This window comes from Tetrao urogallus (assembly GCF_951394365.1).
Source record: "Tetrao urogallus genome assembly, chromosome: 2".
NCBI classification, from domain to species: Eukaryota; Metazoa; Chordata; class Aves; order Galliformes; family Phasianidae; genus Tetrao; species Tetrao urogallus.
In genome coordinates, this window is record NC_136814.1 from 16,629,521 (window position 1) to 16,649,486 (window position 19,966).

At 49.2% G+C, this 19,966-nt stretch overlaps 1 protein-coding gene across 1 annotated transcript; it reads right to left on the reverse strand.

Moving 5' to 3' along the window:
- Positions 1–6,317: 6,317 nt before the first annotated feature.
- Positions 6,318–11,080, reverse strand: H3-3A (H3.3 histone A; the record flags this gene model as incomplete). Its single annotated transcript, XM_079550058.1, has 3 exons — positions 6,318–6,981; positions 9,933–10,086; positions 10,953–11,080. 3 exons carry the CDS (start codon positions 11,078–11,080, stop codon positions 6,853–6,855), a joined length of 411 nt encoding a protein of 136 aa, XP_079406184.1. The 3' UTR covers positions 6,318–6,852.
- Between the last annotated feature and the right edge of the window lie 8,886 nt (positions 11,081–19,966).

The window sequence follows — 19,966 nt, forward strand, 5'->3', positions numbered from 1 at the left end:
GACACAGCATGAATTCACAAAGGGGGGGAAGTCTTGCTTGACCACCCACCAGCCTTCTTAGCAGCAAAGGCACATTGCTGACTTGTGTTCAACTCAGTGTCCTCCAGGACCCCCAGGCTCTTTCCTGCAGAGCTGCTTTTCATCTGGCTGGCCCCAGGGGTTGTTGTGCAGATGCAGTGCTTTGCCTTCTTGAACTCCATGATGTTCCTGTCCGCTCAGCCTGTTGAGGTCCCTCTGGATGGCTGCATCGCCCTCTGGTGAGTCAGACAAGTCCCATAGTTCTGCCACCAGCGCTTCACACGGAGCAGCTGTCATTTGTACCATTAGATGGGGCTGTGGTTAAAGAATCAGGATTTGAGAGTTACAGCTTCAGAGCCAACAACCTGCCTTGAGGAAAAGTGGAGAGGATGAGTCTCTGCCCTTGTTCTGCCTTCCCAGTGCGGGGTGGGAATTTCAGAGACCTGAGGCACCACAAGAGCAGTGGGCCTGCCAGCCATGGAATTGGCATTGGGTGCCTGGGGGAAACCTGCGTGGATTTGAGGTAAGCCAGTGTGCTGTGCCTGCAAAGCACCACCTTGAGGGATGGTTTGATCACAGGACATTCCTTCCCCAAGGGCTCATGTGCTCAGGATGTGAACATCAGGGTGAGTAAGAGTAGGGGCATCGCCATGGGAACACCTCTACCACGGCTTTTTGTTGTGCCTGGGCACAGGGGGATTTCTGCAGCACCAGCAGGGCCTGAAAGTTATTTTGTGTTTTGGTGTTGTTTTTTTTTTTTTTCCTTGGCTGTTTAATCCCAAACAAAGGAAATGGCAGGAAAAGCCACAGTGTTGTCAGCAGCAGCCAAGCTTCTGGCAGCGCTCCCTGCTACCTCCATTATTTCACAGCCACATCCCAACAGCAGGCAGGAGGGAGAGGAGGCTCTGTCCTGCCCCAAACCTGTCCTGCTCCTCTTTGCCAGAGGGGCAGAGGGCAATGGGGGGCATCCCTTGGAGCAAGGGCTGTGCTGGGACCCCCAGAACCACCAGCAGCCTGGCCATGGTGAGCAGGAAAAACAATAGGAAATGGAGACAAAGCCTTTCTGCTGTGTCTCCAGAGCCGCTTTCCGCAGGGGAAGCTGGAGCAGTTTTCCAGGCGCTGGGGGGCTGGGATGGGCTGCACCTGGGGCCTGGGTGTTCCCACAGGACAGCCACCTCCTCTGCCCTTCTCATCTTCAGGCCTTGTCACAGCCAAGTGGCACTTGGGAGGCAGGACAGGACGGGAGGTGTCACTGCACCGCACCAACATGTGAATAAGCTGTAAGGCAATAATGGTTAATGCTTTAGTTGGGTCAAAAGCATTTTTTTTGGAAGCACCCTGGTGTCAAGAATGCAACATGGTTATATCTTGTTAGAGGTCTCGCAAGGCCCTCTTCCACCTGATGCTGGAGCCTTTGGCGGCCAAAAGGCACCTCAGTCTTTCAGGCAACTATTTTGGATCCCGCTGATGTCTGCTTTGTGTTCCTAGCATGCCCTGCTGTCCTGGCTAGGTGCTGAAGATGCTCTGTTCCCAGCAGCTGACGAAGAGGGACAGGGGCCCAACTGTGAAATGTGTTGTTGTGGTTGTGATGTCTGGTTATTAAAGACACAGGGAGAGGGAGCATGAGGGATTCCTGCCAGCTACCTCCATGGATGTCACACTGCTTAAAGCAGCATGGATAGGAACAGGAGAGAGGCTGCTGGAACCAATTGTGCTGGGATGGGCTCTGAAGCAATGAACCTGCTGCAAAGGAAGGATGACCCCTTCCTTTGCACAGCCTCAGACCAGCGCTGGGAAATACGGGAAACCAGCTCTGCTTTGCATCAAGGAGTGAGCCGCCACTTTCTTGCAGTGCACAGTCAGGTTAATGAGGCCACATTTACACATTAATTAGCTTTTGCTTAGTGCCTAGAAACTCCTGGTGTACCCACAGCACTTGGCACATCCCAGTGCCCATGTGCAGGAGCAGGATGGTTCCAAGTTGGATCCAATGGGCTGTGCCCCTCTGAGCCATGCTGTGTAACCCTGGAGAACAGCACGAGGAAGACAGGGTTATGCATGGCCCCAGGTCAGCTGCAGCCACAGAGGCCACAGGGCAGCCTGATGAGCTGCCCTCCTGAAGCAGAGGGTAAAGGAACCATAGGAGAAAAATAGGTGGTAGCTGCTTCGCTACACACTGATTTCCCATGAGAATTAATTAACTCTAGTTAAGATATATATGTTTTTTCATGGAATTATGCTTCAGTTAGGGCCAGCTGCTTGGTAGTGCCATGTGGAGCCAAAACTCTCAGCGCGTGGGGTCAGTTTGCCCCTCCCAAACCCCTCGTGGCTGCTGCCTCCAACACTGCGCACACTGCAGGGCTGCAGGAATCAGCAACGATGGGTCTGTCAGCCAGGAGAGCACTGTGCCATTTGGGTTAAAAAAAAAATCCATTTCCTCAGCTGCCTTTTAAGTAAAGTGGGTGTACTTCCTGCTGTTTGAAGCTGTTCAGTAGGGCAATTATATCTTTACTGACATCTACACTAACAGTGAAAGCATCAGGGAGCTCAGTGCTGCTCCTGGAAATAGAATTCCACAGGCGAGGGCTCCCACATCTGCCCCAAGGAGCCCCAGTACAACCTGCCCTAATACCTGCACCCTGCAGAGGGGTGACAGCAGTCACCTTGCTTTTAGGTGAGAGCAGGGAAGGCCTGGTGGTGATGCAGTTTGCCTTAGGGGCCCTGCCCTGGGGTACTGCAGAGCCTCCACAACCTGCAGCGGCACCTCAGAACCAACAAACGGCTGTTAAACCAATGGCAGAAGCGGCCAGTGCAGATAGTGGTAGGACAACAGTGCCCTTTAAATCAGAGCTCTGCCTTCCTCTCACATGCACTGGGCAGGGATGTGAAGGCAGAGGGAAAGAGTGCCTGATGCCAGACTGCCTGGGAAGACTGCTAAAGTTGGGCATTTGTAGTTGCTACTTGTCAAACCCCATCTTTGCAGAGTTTGAGGCACCTCAACCCTGAGGAGCTTGCAAAGCACTGGCTGGAATCACTGTGACAGGGGCCTGCTTTGGCACCTAATGAAAGAAAGTGAGAAAGAGGGCATCATTTGGACACAGCTCCCTGAGGAGGGACAGCAGAGGATGGGAAAAGGCAGGGGAGCTGCTATTCATCCTCCACCACCCATGCCCCTAGTCTGTGATGCTGGTGTCACATGTGTCACCAAACACCTGGCTTGAAAATAGCTTACTTCACTGCTGTGAACTTCAAGGCTCCTCTGTTAGTGTTTATTAATTTACTGAATAAATAGCAGCAAGGTTCAGTACTGTCTGTGGCTTTGGCTGCTGCTTCTACAGCGTTCAAAGCAATTAGTGCCATGAAAGCAAATGGTCTATTTAGTGGGGGAATTTGTAGGGTAGAAATGAGATCAGATTCCTGAACAGATGTGCCCTCCTCTAGCAGGATGCAGCGCATGGTAGGCCTCAAGCTGACACCAGGCAGAACCCCTCCCTGCCTTCCCCAGCTGGCTGTGGTATCAGAGCCAGTCCTCTAACTCCACAATAAGCACAAGGAGCTGCCAATTTAAAGCATTTTGTCTGCCAGGGATGAAAAAGAGGAAGGATTCCTTTGTTGTGAGGGCAGGAGGTGGAACCAACATAAAAACACTCCCCCCGGTTCTCTAAAAGGAAGCAAGTGCCTCACACAAGAAAAAAGCCGGGCCTCCAGTAAAGGGCACAGTGGCAGTCCTGCCCCAGTCCTGCACTGCTCCCTACCTGCTTTGTGGCTGAGCCAAGGCCTGAGGTCTCAGGGCTGCACATGCCTGTGCCTGGCAGCTCTCCCAGCCCTGCACTGGCTGGCAGGGACTGCTGAAAGCTGCCCAGCCTCCAGATGCAGCTCCTCAGCAGGAGTTGGTCCTGGGGTGCAACCAGCTGGGGGCTCCTTCCTTTATCCAGGGCTCCGTTCCTCCCCCAGTGGCACTCGCACAGCCCTGTGTCAGCCTGGCAGCCTTTCCATCGCACGGATCATAACATCATAAAAATGATTTGGGTTGGAAGGGACCTCAAAGCCCACCCAACCCCATCCCCCAGCCGTGGGCAGGGCTGTCCCCCCACCAGCTCAGGCTGCCCAGGGCCCCATCCAACCTGGCCTGCAGCACCTCCAAAGCAACTAATTTTGAAAAAGCAAAGTCACCTTTCATACCACCCTTCCCCCTTGAACCCCACCTAACCAGTATCAAGCAAGAGATCCATCTGAAAGCAGACTCTTTGGACACATCAGAGGTGAGATGGTGCACTCAGGGCAGGGCATCAAGAGAGCTGGAGCTTAAATAATTTCTTCTGTGACACAGCGGAAAAAAATCCGCTAAGAATGAAAATCCATCAAACTTGAGAAGACAAACGAGGACCAGAAATGCAATAGCCAAAGATTCTACAGGAATAAAACCAAGACAGCACATCTGGTCTCAGTAGGCATGTGCCCATGGCACCTCCAGCGCCCTGACTGAATGAATGCTCCCAAGTAGCAGTGCCTACATCTGAGCTGTAGCACCGCATGCTTAAGCACTGTTGCCTATGTAATTCCTGATTCCTGACCAATCCTTTGGTCTTTTCCCTTAGGAATTCCTCTGGCTTGATTTCCTTACCTGCATTGTCACTGTCCCGAATCTCTCTTTCAAAAGGAGGAAGTCAGTATTTCATTTGCATACCAGAATTTCTAGATTTATTTCTCTAATCGAGATACAAAAAAAAGAAAACTTCAGTTCCTTTATCAATGCTTCCACATTAATAAAAGAACAACTAATTATTTTTTTTGTGTAGGTGGTTGCAACATTGTCAACAGATGCATGAAGCAGTTCTGAAGTAAAGGACAACACAAGTAGATAATAGCTGCAGATGTGCTACATTCCAATGCATTTGTATCAAGTTTAACAGGGCTGTTACCAACTTGACAGGAGCCCAGTCTCGAAGAAGTTAAACCTCAGTTACTCACCTTTTGCATGTGCTGTTCTGGATGCTCCCGGACAAGTGCTCCTTAATTTTTACTTTGTGGCTATAAACTGCTTGGCATCAGAAGTGTGTGATCACGTTTTGCCTAGCATTAGTTCTCAAAGTGACAAACTACTCCATTAAAACAGACTTTACACAGCACAACCCTGGCAGACAGAAGTTATGAATAATGTGATTTATTCTGCAATTTTGGGCTCTGTTCAAGATACCAAAGCAGAGAATACTTCTCTGTTAATCCTCTTTGGAAATCTTCAGACAACCTCACTCGTGTGCTTAGAGCTCACTCAGAATTTCTTGAAAAGTTAGCAGCTAACAAGCTTTGCAGGGAATCTCAGCACAGAGGTGAAATCCATTCACTGCCTACGTTGTTTTCTTCTGTGCAACTCACTGTCTATAAGAGACACCAAGAAACACACCACCTAACTCATTTTCAGACTGGTCACCAGAATCCATTACCAAGTTTCAGGTAACCGCATTTGAACAGAATGTGACTTCAGGTGTACATTTCTTCACAGTGGCTTTCATCAGTGATTGCAGGGAGGCATATAAAAAAAATTAAGTTTCAAACATATGTTCCTGTCTAAGTACTGCTTCTAGAAAGTACTCTAACTATGAAGAAAAACCACCACCAACAACAACAACAAAAACACCATTACGGTTTTAATTTTGGGTGGTCCTGAGCAGAGGCAGGAGCTGGACTCAGCAATCCCTGTGGGTCCCTTCCAGTGTGGGATATTCCGTGGTTATGAAAGTGTCTTTTTGATTAGAGCATACAACAGGCACTAATTGCGCGTGGGCTCAGCTCTCAAATGTGCTGGAGGATGTCAGTGAAACAGAAAGGAGGCAGTCAACCAAGAAGCCAATACCTACACACCAAGAAACCAGATAACGGAGTGTAAAAAGCTTTAATAAAAGCAAACAAAACACAGCTTACACTGCCTGCTGTCTGGTGAACCATGAAGAACAGAGAAGGTTCCAAACTTGCCATTAACGCAAATAAGAGAGGAATCTGGACAGCAACACAGCTTTCTTTTCCTCAGCTCTATTACTAAGTTAGGGAGCTCATTTCAGCTCCAGACTCTACCCAGCAGTATATACACCAAGCTTGCAGACAGATTTAAAGCTCAGATTTAAACCATGACATATGCAGTACTTCAGCCAAGGTAGCAACTCTTGTTTGTTTCCTAAACCTACTGGAAGTACTTGGGCCACAGGTAGAAGAGAAAAACGGAAGGGAAAAGATGCAGCCAGATGCAGAAGGGTAATTTTTTAATCAGATATAACCCAAATGTAACGTTTAAGAATCAAGACTAAAACCAGGCATCATTTAATGTATTTTAATAGCAAACTTACAGGAACAGCACAGAAGACAGACAACATTAAAAACATGTACTTGCATGTAGGACAACTCAGTTAGAAAAGTATAGTGAATGGATGGAAACTACTGTATGATAAAAATGCTACAAACACCATTTAGTTGCCATTGGTAAGAAATTTACTTGTTTAAAAAAATCCAAATGCTGGCATTGTCCAGAAAAATTTGACAGGCTTATTTATACTTTTTTTTTCTTTTTTTTTTATAAAGTTGAATTGTTGAAACTTGTTCACTCAGACATTTTTTTTTTGACCGCATTAAATGTTTTGTCCCCTCGTTTATATTAAAAATCCACACACAAATGAAAATGGAAAAAAACTTGCCAATACCCAATTCTGTCCCCTATTTTTCCATTTGCAACCATATACTTAGGTACCTTTTAACCCCATGGAAAAAATATCTAACGTTCATTACTACCAATAACAGGAAGAAGATTTTGCTTCGAGAATGACAAACCCATCACGGTGAAGTTTAGGCACGCTCCCCACGAATGCGGCGTGCTAGCTGGATATCTTTTGGCATGATTGTGACACGTTTGGCATGGATAGCACACAGGTTGGTATCTTCAAACAGGCCAACCAAGTAGGCTTCACTTGCCTCCTAGTATAGAAGAAAAGAGTAAAGAACACTTTCACTCTCTGAGTATGAGGAAAAGGAGAATTCCAAGTACAACATAACGCGGTATTGAGTTTCTATCTCTATTAATACACATCTAACGGTTGAGATTGCCAAAGAAAGAAAAGTCACCATTTTCACGTAAACTGTCAAATAACACCCATGTCAAAGCTGTGTACTAATGCCATTGGGTGAGGACATCCTCTGGAACACGACTGAATAAACGTTGTGACAGCACTCACAAGATAAGGGGCCGTCTTATCAAAAGGTGAGTTTGTTTAGGAACTTCTCTTTTTAAAGGCTGGCTTACACCATCTGAGTTACTCGTCTGCTCTTCCAGAGTAAGAGCTGCTGAGCACCAGGTGCAATTGGCTGTTGCTAGGGAAAAGAGGAGGCGTTCTTTCACAAGAGGCAGTTAAGGCACACGGCTCCTCGCTGCAGGATCTGTGGCTACTGAGAAGGTTGCTTAATTCTAAAGTCACAAACTAGCAGAAAAAACCATATGGAGAACTGTTAGATGTAAGGGGACAACACCTTTAATTCAGAAACTTCTTCCGTCACCAAAAGCAGGACAGCAGTCTGAAAACCACCATTAGACAGCTCTCTTTTTCCTACAGTCTCTTCCTCCCTGTAATCACAGCCTAAACCACTGATTAACACCTGAAGACAAGACCCAATCAGCCCTGGGAGTACAGGTGAAGGCAATTCACGCTGAGGTGGAGCCAGGCTCCACCTCTACTGAACCTCATTTAAGGGCTTCCAGCCACTCTGGAAAGGTTTCCTGGAGATCTCTTCTCTGTGAACCTAGATCCTTGGAGACAGGTGAGCAATCTTTTCTTTGTAACATCTTTCTACTCTGCTGGTCTTTCTACCATTACACTCCCTAAGCGTCATCCACTTGTTTGGGGCATGGAGGGCACAGCCCTGTTAATACAGAAGGCTCTCACACTTGTGAATCCCAGGGCCAGCACCTCAGGAATGAAAAGGACAACCCCAGTCCTAACAAAACCACAATCCTGTCCTTGTTACTATGACACTGCAGGCAGGATCTGGGGTTAGACAGATGCTCGCTTAGACCTAATTATTCTCCTGGCTCACTTTAAGCTTGCTGCTAATTAGGCCTAGCACAGCAGTGGCAACTGTTTCGACGTTCTCAGGTCGATTCAGAATTCCAGCATCTAACAACCTCTTAAGAAACATGCCAACGTGACCTGGCACGCAGGGTGAGCAGGCAGAAATGATGGGGTTAACTTCCAGAAAGAAGACTGAGATCCACCCTCTCAGAATGCATCCAAAGCAACAGCTTATGTGAGCTACAAAAAACCAATTAAGTTACATACAACATTAAATTAGAAGAAAAATATTTACTGCAGATGAGGACTGTAGTATTAAGTTACTTGATATTCTGTGTTATTCCAACACAGTTCTGCTAATTCACTACATGAAAAGTTAAGAAACTTCACCAAGTAAACCATACATAAATAATACAGTACTGAAAGGGTTAAGGCTGGGCTTGTTTTTTTTTCTGAAATATGCAAGTAGGAAGCACTATGAATATTCCACAAACAACTTCTATACCAACAACTGCTTAGTGCACAACCTGGAACATTCAAGCTAGTATTCTGAAGATGCATCAACTACGGTCTAAATGTTAGCAAGCACTTCGAGTTTAGAACAAAACAACACAAACGCATCAATAAACCTCAGGATGGAAGAATTACCATATTCACAGCCAGGAGTGAAGTCAGAACACCAAGAAAAAGCAGCAACCTTGGAAATGCATGCAGTCACCTTTCAAAGCTAAGCATGTGCTCAAGTTTGTAGGACTTGATGGTGCACATTTTGGCCCTTTCCATGTGGAAGCCAATAGTCAGAAAGAGAGCTACTCTACAGAAAAGACAAGATGCTCTACAACTAGGTTTTGGAATCAGGAATATAATTCTATCATGAGAAAATTCTTTCACTCTCATAAGAACAAAGCCTTGGAGGAGATCTAACAAGACTAAACCTCTGGGCACTTGATTTGGGAAGCACAACCACACAGCTGGAGTCCATCAGTTTGCAGAACAGACAGAGCAAAAGGAACCTCAGTAGAACTAACTGAACAGGAATACTGAGTTCTAGGTAGCTTATACTAGACTCAGACTGCCAGGAATTTGGCTCAGGAGGAGCAATCAATGCTTCACCCTCAACTTATTTTAAGTTATTTAACTAACACAATAAAAATATTGTGCTTAGTATAAACCACTTTACACAAATACCCATTTCATCAACCACTTTTAGATGTGGCTCAGCGAGCTGTTTTTCTTTAACCTGAATTTCAGGACATCAAGACATTCATTTGGACAGACTGGAACAAGTTCTACTTTCAACACTTTCCATTCTTCCAAAGGTAAGACGTTTGTTCATGTTTGGAGCTTAGGGTAGATGGATTTATCTACAGCGTCTTATTAACTGCGCTACTCTTTTGCTGGGAGAAAGGGCGGGATGGCCAGTTAAATAAGATACATTGACAGCTGTTATAAGGAGCTGCTGACCTGTCACTATATCATTTTAGCTGCGGCACCTGCAGACCAACATCAAGTCAACTGTAAACAAAGGATGCACGTTACGGTGCGTCCTCCATGTTGGAGCTCTGCCAGCAGAGGCTGTGCCCACCACAGCACAATGCAGCTGGAGCCAACCATAAAATCCAACTGCCCAACAGGACTGGTGGGGCCGAGCCCTGCCTTCCATTTCTGAGTTAGGCTGGGAGCCTCCCTGTTGCAGCATTCACACTAGGAACAGTAGCGTCCTCACAATTACCATTTTTTTGGAAACCTCTCCCAGTGATCTTGCAGATCTCTGGGAAAGCAGATGGGTGTGTGCTTTAGCACAGCTTCTTGAGGGAGCTGTTAAGTGCCATCAGGCGAGGTGCTGCTCCCAGTACCACTTACCTGCAAAGCACCGATAGCAGCGCTCTGGAAGCGCAGATCTGTTTTGAAGTCCTGAGCAATTTCACGCACCAGACGTTGGAAGGGAAGTTTGCGGATCAAAAGTTCGGTAGACTTCTGATAGCGCCTGATCTCACGGAGAGCCACGGTACCAGGCCTTTAAGAATAGGCGATAATAATTTTAAAAAGAGAATTAGTATTCAAAACATAATTCTGCATCACCTTAAGAAGGTTCATGACCTAACCTGAACTGAACATAAAAAACACGTGTAATTTTAGGGGACGGAAGAGACCTCTGGAGATCATCTTGTCCACCCCCTACTTCAGCAGTTCGCCACAGGAGGGCACACAGGTGAGTGTCCAGGTGGGTCTTGAGTATCTCTATGGAAAGAGACCCCCACAGTCTCTCCGGGCATCCTGTTCCAGTGCTCTGTTAACGCATTGCTTTCATTAGAAGCATCCTGGTGGCAGCAACAGGAACTCGTTTTCCCTTTCTCCGTCACTCACCACTCATCTGTGTGCATTCCCACTGTCCCAGTAGCATCCCTCCCCTCACGAGCACAGGACAGCATCAGGCCGCCAGAGGTCCTGATCACAGCGATCAGGGTGCTGGGCACACGTCCTGACGGTACGCGGCAGGCTCAGCACAGTGCTGTCAGTTAGTTCGTGCAATGACCCCAGAGCCGCCATCCCCGCAATCATTCTGACAGGTACACATGCTCGCAGGGACATGGTTCTTCCTGCCTGATGACTTCACGCCGTGTCAAAATTCCCGGAAAGAAAAAAACGTATCTGCCGTATCGCGCAGCCCGCATCAGGAGCGGTGTTATTTCCCAGCACTCATCTCGGCGCCGCCACTACCGACAGCACGCCCTTCTCCCGCTAACACTGATTTCCGCGGACGCTCCGTCCCGCCCGGCCCCGCTCCCCCCACGCCGAACTTTCTCCGCCGCCCGGCCCGCCCCAACCTCCCCCCCCCCCCCGCAGTCGAGCGGCGCGGTGCCGCCGGGTGGCGCTGCGTACCGGTAGCGGTGCGGCTTCTTCACCCCGCCAGTAGAGGGCGCGCTCTTGCGGGCCGCCTTGGTGGCCAGCTGCTTGCGGGGCGCCTTGCCGCCGGTGGACTTGCGGGCGGTCTGCTTGGTACGGGCCATGCTGCTGCCGACGTCGCTGCCTTACACCTGCCGCGACAAGACGCCCACCTCACCTCGCGGCCGGGGCGCTTTCCCCCCCCCGCCCTGCCTTGCCCCACCGCCCCACCCGCTCGCGGGGTGCGGGGGGGAGGCGGGGGGGCGGCCGCGCCGCCGGCCCGCTCCGCCCAGCGGAGCCGTTAACCCCAGAGCGCCCTCCCGCTCCTCCCCCCTCCCTCCGGGAAGCGGCGGAACCCGCAGCCCCCCCCGGCCGTCGGGAGCGGCGGGGGGCCGCGGTGCGGTGCGGCAGGGCACCCCCGGCCGGCTCCTACCTCCCCTTCCCCCTCCCCGAGCCGGCCCGCGCCCCTCTCTCCCTCCCGCCCCGCGGCCCCACCGAGCGAGCGAGCGAGCGGCCGACGGGCGTCCGCGGCGCCCGAAGGGCGGGGGAAGGGCCGGGACGAGCACGAAGGGAGAGGGCAACTTTCGGGGGGCGGCGGCCGGGCCCCCCTCGCTCCGTGCAGGAGAGCCTCCCGGCAGCGCCCCGCTCCGCGGCGCCTCTCGCGGGCGAACTCCGGCGTCGGCCGCAGCGCAAGATGGAAACAGCCGCCGAGCGCAGCCCCGCGCCGAGCAGGAAGGGATCTGTCGCCAAAAACGAGGCGCGGAACCCCGCCGGCGGCTCCGAGCCGCGCGGGTGCCGCTGGAGGGGGGCGGCGGAAAAGTTTGCGCTCGAAAACCCCCAAATCGCGGCGCGTTGGGGCCGTTCCCGGAGCGCGTTTCTCTGCCTCCCGATCGTTTTTTATGCGATAGGGGGGAAAAAAAATATGGTCGGTGACCAGAGAAAAGAGACAAGATGGTGAAGCTGAGCAACAACCGCGGGGAGCGGGGAAGGCGGCGGCGGCCGGGAGGTCCCGGGCGGCCCCGGCGGCGCTCCGCCGCCGCTCCCCGGCCCCGATGCGGGGGGACGCGGGGCCCGGGGCGCCGCCGAGGGTCGGGGGAGGCCGCCGAAAGGGGAGGAGGGGGGGGGTCCGGAGCGGGGCCGAGCGGGGAGCGGCGCCCGCGCGGAGCGGGGGTTCCGGCGGAGCGAGCGGCGACGCGGGGGAGCGAAGGGGAGGGCGGCGCGGGGGCGGCGGCGGCGGGGAGCGGGCCGCGGGGCACCAAAAGTTTGTGGGGAGGGTCGGGGGGCGGCGGGGCGGCGGCGGGGGGGCGCGGGGCGCGGCGCCGCACTTACCCCGTCCGCCTGGGCGAGCGCGGCTGCCGTGCGGGAGGGAGGGAGGGAGGAGGGCGGGCCGAGGGCGGGCGCGAGGAGGAGCCGGAGCTGCGGCGGCTGCTGCTGGCGGCGGCGGCGGTTGCGAGCACAATTGAAAGATGGCTGACCGGGGTGGGCCGGGCCGCCGCCGGGCCGCGCCCCCGTCCCGCCCGCCGGCCAATGGGGCACAATGGAGGGAAGGCCCCGCCCCGGCCGAGGCCCCGCCCCCTCCCTCGGCGCCGTGTGTACAAACACAAAAGGCACGCCGCGCGCCGTGGGGGATTCCCGCCCCCGCCGGGCGCTTAACGGCCGCGCAACGGCGCCCAGCGGCGCGCGGGGCCTCGCTGCGGAGGGCGAGGGGGAAAGACGAGACTGGCGGGGAGCCGGACCCGCCCGACCCGCCGCTCGCGGAGCTGCGCGGAGGCGGGCGGGAAATGGGCGAGAAGCGGCCGTGCCGCCCCTGGGGTCCGGCCCGGAGCGCGCGGTGCCGTCCCTCACGAACGTGCGGGCGCCGCGGGCAGCCCCCCGCCCGGCCCGGCGCCCTCTGCCGCCGTCCCGCCGCCCCGCGCCGCCATTGGCCGAGCGCCTGGAATTCCGTGACGTGGCGACGCGGCGCCCGCCCCCCGGCCCGCCCCTTCTGCTCGGCGGCCTCGCCTCGGCTGCCCTCTTTTCCCCGGCTCGGCAGCTGGCGGGAACGCACCGAGGGCTGTCGCGGGGCTTCGGACCTCGGCTGTAGGAAATGAGATTAGGGTGGGGAACGGCTGGCGCGGGCTGCGGCCAGGGACTGAGGCGCCGCCGGGCAGAAGGAGGCACGTTGCGATGGGAAGTTGTGTGGGATGCGGGAACACCTCCCGCAGGAAGCCGCCATCCAGCGCAGGGGGCAGAGCCCGTTCGCATTTGGGCTCTGTCCACGTTTTCCAAAATACTTCGCTTCCTTGGGAAGCTCGCTCCTATCCTGCTGAGGAGGTTCTGGCAGGGAAAGGCGTGCATTTCTCATAACGCGTCTTTCAGGCGGCCCCCGGCCCGCTCCAACACCAGCAGAAAGCTTCGGCCCCGGCTAGCGTCTCGTGCTCTTAGCCAACATCATCCCCAGTGTCGCTGCTGGCTGCAGGCAGGTTTGCAAACAATGGCAGCCGCTTCCCTCTGCGGCAGCACAGGTTGCAAACCCTAGGGTAGATGAAGCGCACCTCTCCTGCGGTTGTTTGTACAAAGGAGAAGGTGTGAGCTCAGAGTACAACAGTTTTCAAACGACACTGCTTGCATCGTTAAGAAATGTTTGAAAAAGGTTTTCACTCTAAAAGACGTTCGGTTTGTTACAGCACCACACAAAGTCCAAGCGGCCTCTGATCAAAGAAGAAATCTTTGTTTCCCACCCACACAAAAAGCACAAACCAAAAATGCAAACCGCTTTGCCTAGCTCCCACTCAGCAGACAGAGAGAGGTTCCCTTCCCGTTACCCATGCAGGGCGAGTTTGTGTTGTTACCAGTTAGCATAACAACTTCTTCACGGTGAGGGTGACGGAGCACTGCAACAGGCTGCCCAGGGAGGTCGTGGAGTCTCCTTCTATGGAGAAATTCAGCACCCGTCTGGGCGCCCACCTGTGCAGCCCGCTTTGCACAGGGGTTGGACTCCTGAAGATTGAGGCCTTTAATTCAGCCTCCAGCTCTGTAGTTCCTCTCTTGGAAAGACTTATCCAGTGCTCAATCCCCCTGAACACATTTGCCTATGTATATGTGCTACTGCCTCTTAATTCCCTGCGCATCATCAAGGATTCTCATATTATAATCTCATTTGTACTGTCTGTTATAACATGCACACGCTGCTGGAACTCATCAATCATCCTTCTAATGACGTCCTACGGAACATGAAAGAGTAAATAACATTACATAAAACAGCACTAATTCTTTCTTTTCCCTGGTCTACTGAGTTTCCTTTGGAGGAAAGAGTGTTACACAGGAAACCTGTAAGAAAATACTGTAATGACATCCCAAAGTTCCATTCCCTTTTAATTCGTTTGGTTGTAAGTTTTATTTACAATAGCCTTTAAAAGATGCTTAGTATTTTAATATCCTTTAAAATATCAAGTCCATTTCCTTTTAAAGACTGGAAGTTAAAAACAGCCTTAATTGCCTGATGCACAGCTAAGAACAGAGTTTGAGATGCGTTAAGGTTCACCGTAGCTGTAACCATTGCCACCATTCTTACTAATCAGCTTTGAAGAACTTGGGTACAATAGTTCCTTATCTTTGGGTGGAAACAGCATTGAATATTTCACCCCCAAAAAACATCATTCCAATTATACTGACATTGTAAAAACCCTCAACAGAAATTTAAGTAGCTTTTCAAACAACTATGTTTCATATTTTCTCCCTGACACACACTTAGTACTGGATAATTACACTCTCTTTTGTTACAACACATGAGATGATAAAGGAAAATGATAACAATACAGACAGGACTGCACTTCTATACAGTCAAGAACCTCCCCTCGTCAACAGAACCTCCCCTTCTTAATGTCTCTGTTGAGCTTATACCTTTTTTCTTCCTTTTCTAAGCAGCGCTATGCTATTTTTCATGCACTTAGGCAGACATTATCAGTCTAGAGTGCACTGAAGAGTTAAATGAAACAGGAACAGAACTCCAGTAAGAGCCAGGGAATAGCGTTCAGCAGATTGTTGTGCGGTGGTTGTACTCACCAAAGACTGGAGATGATACAGCAGACTTTCTGTGATTTTCAGATGAAATATAACCAAATGGCATAACGTATTTTAGAAATATGCTGCGAACTTTTAATATGAAGCTATGTTACAGCCAACGACAAATAAAAAGAGAGTTCATTTCCTCTAATGGTAATACAGGATTTTGGAATTTACTGTACCTAGCTGAGTTAGTTTGCATAGATTTCAAGCAGGTTTTTGCAAGTCTTTCTGCAGCTTAGGGAAGAGCAATTGTCCTGGGGAGCGTCTCCTCCTCCATTTACAATAGCACAAAATTATTCAACTCTTTCTAGCCCTCCTGGTTCTTCACACATGACTACCTTATCATAACAACCTTCTTCATCTTTTAAAAGCACTGCATAGCACTGCGGAAGGAACTAGATAGCTGGTGGCCTTCATCCTAATGGAGACTATTGTAAAATCTTTTATGTCCTGGTACTTCTGTGTTGATAGATTCATTAAAGCTGTCAAGGGGAAACAAGCTGCACAAACTCTAATTGGTTCCAAATAAGATCCCCGCTACTACAATGATTTATTTTGAGCTCCTGTTGTAGTAGAGTTTCATCAAGATGATTTGCCCTAAGACTCATACATGCTGGCAAATAAACCCCTGCAGGCTTGCATTAGGGAGGAGAAAAAAACGGCTCACTGTTTTCCACCACCCATTAGGCTCACATTGGCCTCATTTTGCAGTGCTGTTCTTGTAAAGGATGTCTTTTTTTTCCACACTGGTGCCGTATCTAGCCCATGCTGACACTGCCTTTAAAAGCTCTTTCTGTGAGCTACTATTCTTGACAGAACTAAAAGAGTAGTATTATTTATTCCATTTCTTTGCTCGGTGGGGTAATCTCACGAGATATGAATCTCCTCTTCATGAGGGCCCTAGGGATAGCAGCTGGAGTGAAACTCAGCCATGCTTTAATACAATGCAGACAACACCGAGCATAGTACTCAGGCTCCAACAGCAAAGCAAAGCATCTGGTATGATGCCCAATATTATAATTTATTTGTGACAATATTTTGTGGAAGAGTTACATTCAAAATAGATCTGTTTCTTCCATGTAAAACCTCATAAACAAGACTGTCTTGAAATGGCGTTGACGCTTCACAAGCCCACCTTGTGAATCTACTGAGAAAGGTTTTCAGAAATGAAATTATTATTCTGAGGTCTGATCCTAGCACCACTGTGAGGTGTTCTGCCATATCCTGTCTTTCTTAACAAGTACTCCCAAATCTCAAAGCCTACTTTGGGAAGCCTAGTCTCCTGAGTGACAGCAGAAAAGGGAATGAGAAGGTGGAGTGGCGTACAGAACATTGACAGCAAGGAACGTTAATTAAGTTCCTTTCAGTCTTAGGAGGCTGCAGAGTTTGGGGGGGTTTAGAGAAATTAAAGCTTCCTATTTTCCCAACATTCTCAGTAACTCCCATACTTTGTAGTCTATACTTTACTGTGTCACATTTTAAAATCATCTTTATTCATTTCTCCTCCTTTTTTCCAATTTGCATCTCACGAGGCATCTCAGTGCGAAAACTACAGTTGCTGTTAACAGTGCTTGATGTTACTGCTGCTTGGGAGAGTTTCCAAATCCTCAGAAACTTATCCAGCATCATTCACATCCGAGTCCTTTCTGGACTAACTTGTCCTTACTACACATTGCTGAGTATCTTCGATCCCAGCTGAGATTTAAAGGATTTGAAGGTATTGAGCTCTTAATCTGGCTTAGTATGACTTCAACTGCATTCCCAAAGACAGGAACCACAGTTAAAAGCTGTCTTAAAAAAAAAAAAAAAAGAAGATGCTTCACATATGCCTGGTGCTAGAGCAAGAATTAGAAGTTCCAGGCTTCCGAACACACTCCATACCTTCCAAGTCTCATTCTCTTTGTGGGCACTGCAAAGGCACCTTCACACGGCCCAGATGCTTTAAGAGCGTTCCATGTTCCTTGGTGTATGAGAAGAATTTTTCAGGCAGCTCCAGTTCTTCCTATTTGACTTCCATGTCTTAGCTGGTTGCCGATAAGCCCTAAATCCTTTCAGACAGGTGATAACATCAGAAGTTCATCTTCTGTTTTTGAATGCTGAAGAAAATGTCAGGCAGCTGTGCTTGCAGAGACAGGTTTGATTCCCTAACAGCTTCAAAACCCACCAAAACAAACAAACAAGCAGCAGAAGGTAAACGAGAATGCACAAACTTAAGGTTTTTTTGGCAAACCTTATCTTCTCTGGGGACTGACTACGGTTTTGTTATGCTAACTCCTGGTACTAATGCTTAAAGCATACAAGCAATGTTATGATATTAGCTGAAATCTAGCCACCAAAGTGGTGAACATCAGCTGAGTTTAGCATGGACTACAGGGCATGGGTCTCAAGACAAAGGCAGGGAAGAACCACTAAACGCCTCAGCAAAAAAGCTGCAGGAAAGGCTGCAAGTGTCCTCTGGGCTATAAGGTTTTCAGGCACAGCTCCCATGCTGGCACTGTGTCTTACATCCAGCAGTGGGGCTGTGCTTACACAGGCTAAACCCCTACTGAGAGAGGGAATAATTTATCCAATGCTACTGAAGTCAATGCCATTACATTGAAGTTCCACCCTTTAGCCTGGCTCTGACCCACACGGAACATTCCTGGGAGATGCCAACATTTCCCACCTGCAATAGGCACAAAGGACCCTTCTCACTTGGCTCGCTGAAGAACGAGCAGGCTATCTGGCACTACCCAATTTTGGTACGTGGCTCAGAGAGCCATGAAGATCAGCCACAACTGCAGTATTTAAGATGCTTGGTTATGACTCCCCCAAGATCATTTTGTACAGAGCCTGTGCAGGCAAAGGGCTGCAGTGCACACCATGCAGTGAACTTGCTTCTGCAGACCTGAGACAAGGAGACGTGGCTCCAGCGGCACAAGGCTTCTTTTGACAAACTGTTCCTGTGATTTCCTGCTCCAACAGAACAGTATGTTGGGGGAGAGCAAAACAAAACAAAACCAAAATAAACAAAAACCCTAACAACAAACGCCATCACCAAGACTTTCTGGCTGTGACTTTTACACACTGGCACAACTTGTTCATAGCACTACTTTCAGAATCAAGCCGTCTGACACCAACTTCTAGGCCAGAACCCAAACTGGACAGGAAAACGAAGGAAAAATATGCACAGCAGTGTCACTGTCATGTCACTGATGTTCAAAAGCAACCATACGGGGACATGATTTTTCTAGGACTCACATACATGTGTCTTAAGAAAGATCCTCAAGGGGTATACTATTCTGTACTGTAAATTCCTTATAGATGACACATGATTACTTCTATTTTGGAAAGGATTAGAAGAAATACTGAGAGGAGTCCAGGGTACACCGATGATACTCCTAACACCATGCTAATTACAACAACATGTGTGTGTGAAAAGTTGTATAAACAATACAGCAAACTATTCCAAAATCAAGCAAACAAGAATCTACTCATAGCTGTAATGTTATAAAGTCAGTGTTTCCCAAGATTGAATTTATTGTATAAAAACAAAGAAAAGCATTTCCCTTACCCCCCCCCCCCCCCCCCCGAAGTGTTTCTTCTAAAAAGAAAAACATGCACCTGTCATTATCCATTTGCATGTCCTCTTCAGGATAGCAGAATTATCTCTAAACCAGAAGATAAGTATTATTATTACAAAAAAGTTGTCTGAATGTATGTGGCACTCATAACAAGCTGGCTGAAAGGAAGCCATATCAAACTCAGCATTCAAAGAATGAGGCTTCTCTATGCTGCAGACTGGATCCTTCAGTTAAGACACTTCTCCCTGAGGTCAGTGGAGCTTTGACAGTGGTCAGTAGGTGAGGATCTAACTCATTGTTTCATCAAGGGGTGAAATTGGTGATGTGATCTGCTTTAAATGAGATTTATGAATACACACAGTATGCCATGCCCCGTAAACAGAGTGCTAGCCACTCGTTATCTCTGCTGAACATAACTCAAAATGAGGGCATACCTGTTTGAAGCACTACTTTAACTTTTTATCTTTTTAGATAGGTTCTCTGTGCTCCTCCTTTTGCTGCTGTGCTCTTTCTCTGCTTCAGTTTCCTTGTAGAATTTCCCGAGGTAAACCGAAAGCAACCAGACGTGGGTGGGGTAATGTAATCTGGGAGCTCCTCCCAACTACTGGAAATGCAACTTCAGTTTCAGCAAGGAACATTTCCAAATCGACTTCCGTCTCAGTTGAAAAGAAAATGAGGATACCTGATCTCTTTTCCCTTTTTCCACCTCAGCCGATCGTTTCAAGAACAGTGTGATTTCTTCTGCTCTTGGAGCTTCCAGTTATTGCAAGCAACATCACAATTGGATGAAAAGCTCACATGGCAAAGGCACGCGAACGTTCAATCTCTGCTGTTTCTTAAGACTTTATAGTATAGAGGTCAGACACATTTATTCATGGAACACATTTCATCCTGCTCTCTCTTAGCTTTGGACTTTTTTCAAAGCTGCCAAACATTCAGATGCCAATTAAGAAACCAGAATCCAGACTTTAAACGGAGATTAAGTAATTCGGCAGTGTCTCTACAAGCTATAATTAAAAGCAGTTAGCTTCATTACAGGGAGGGCAGAGGTATGGAGGCAGAGACCTACATTTGGTATTGTTTTCCAGTAAAATATACTGTAAACAACAACTAGCCCATTCATTCCTCCCGCACTGCATTCGGTTAAAATTGATCAGAACAGATCAAATCTAAGCACTGAAACTAATAAGTAAGAGGCAATGTATGAGGTTAAGGAAATACCAGAATCTGACTGGCCAGGAAGTATCAACTGCAGTATTACCTGGGCGTCTACTTAGCCAATTTATCTCAAATTATTGCTGCCAAATTTAAAATGATCATTGACAACACAAGCAAGGCAGACTGTGGTGCTGATACTCACAGGCAAACGAAAACAAGCCTTAGTTTCTCAGGTTCGATATT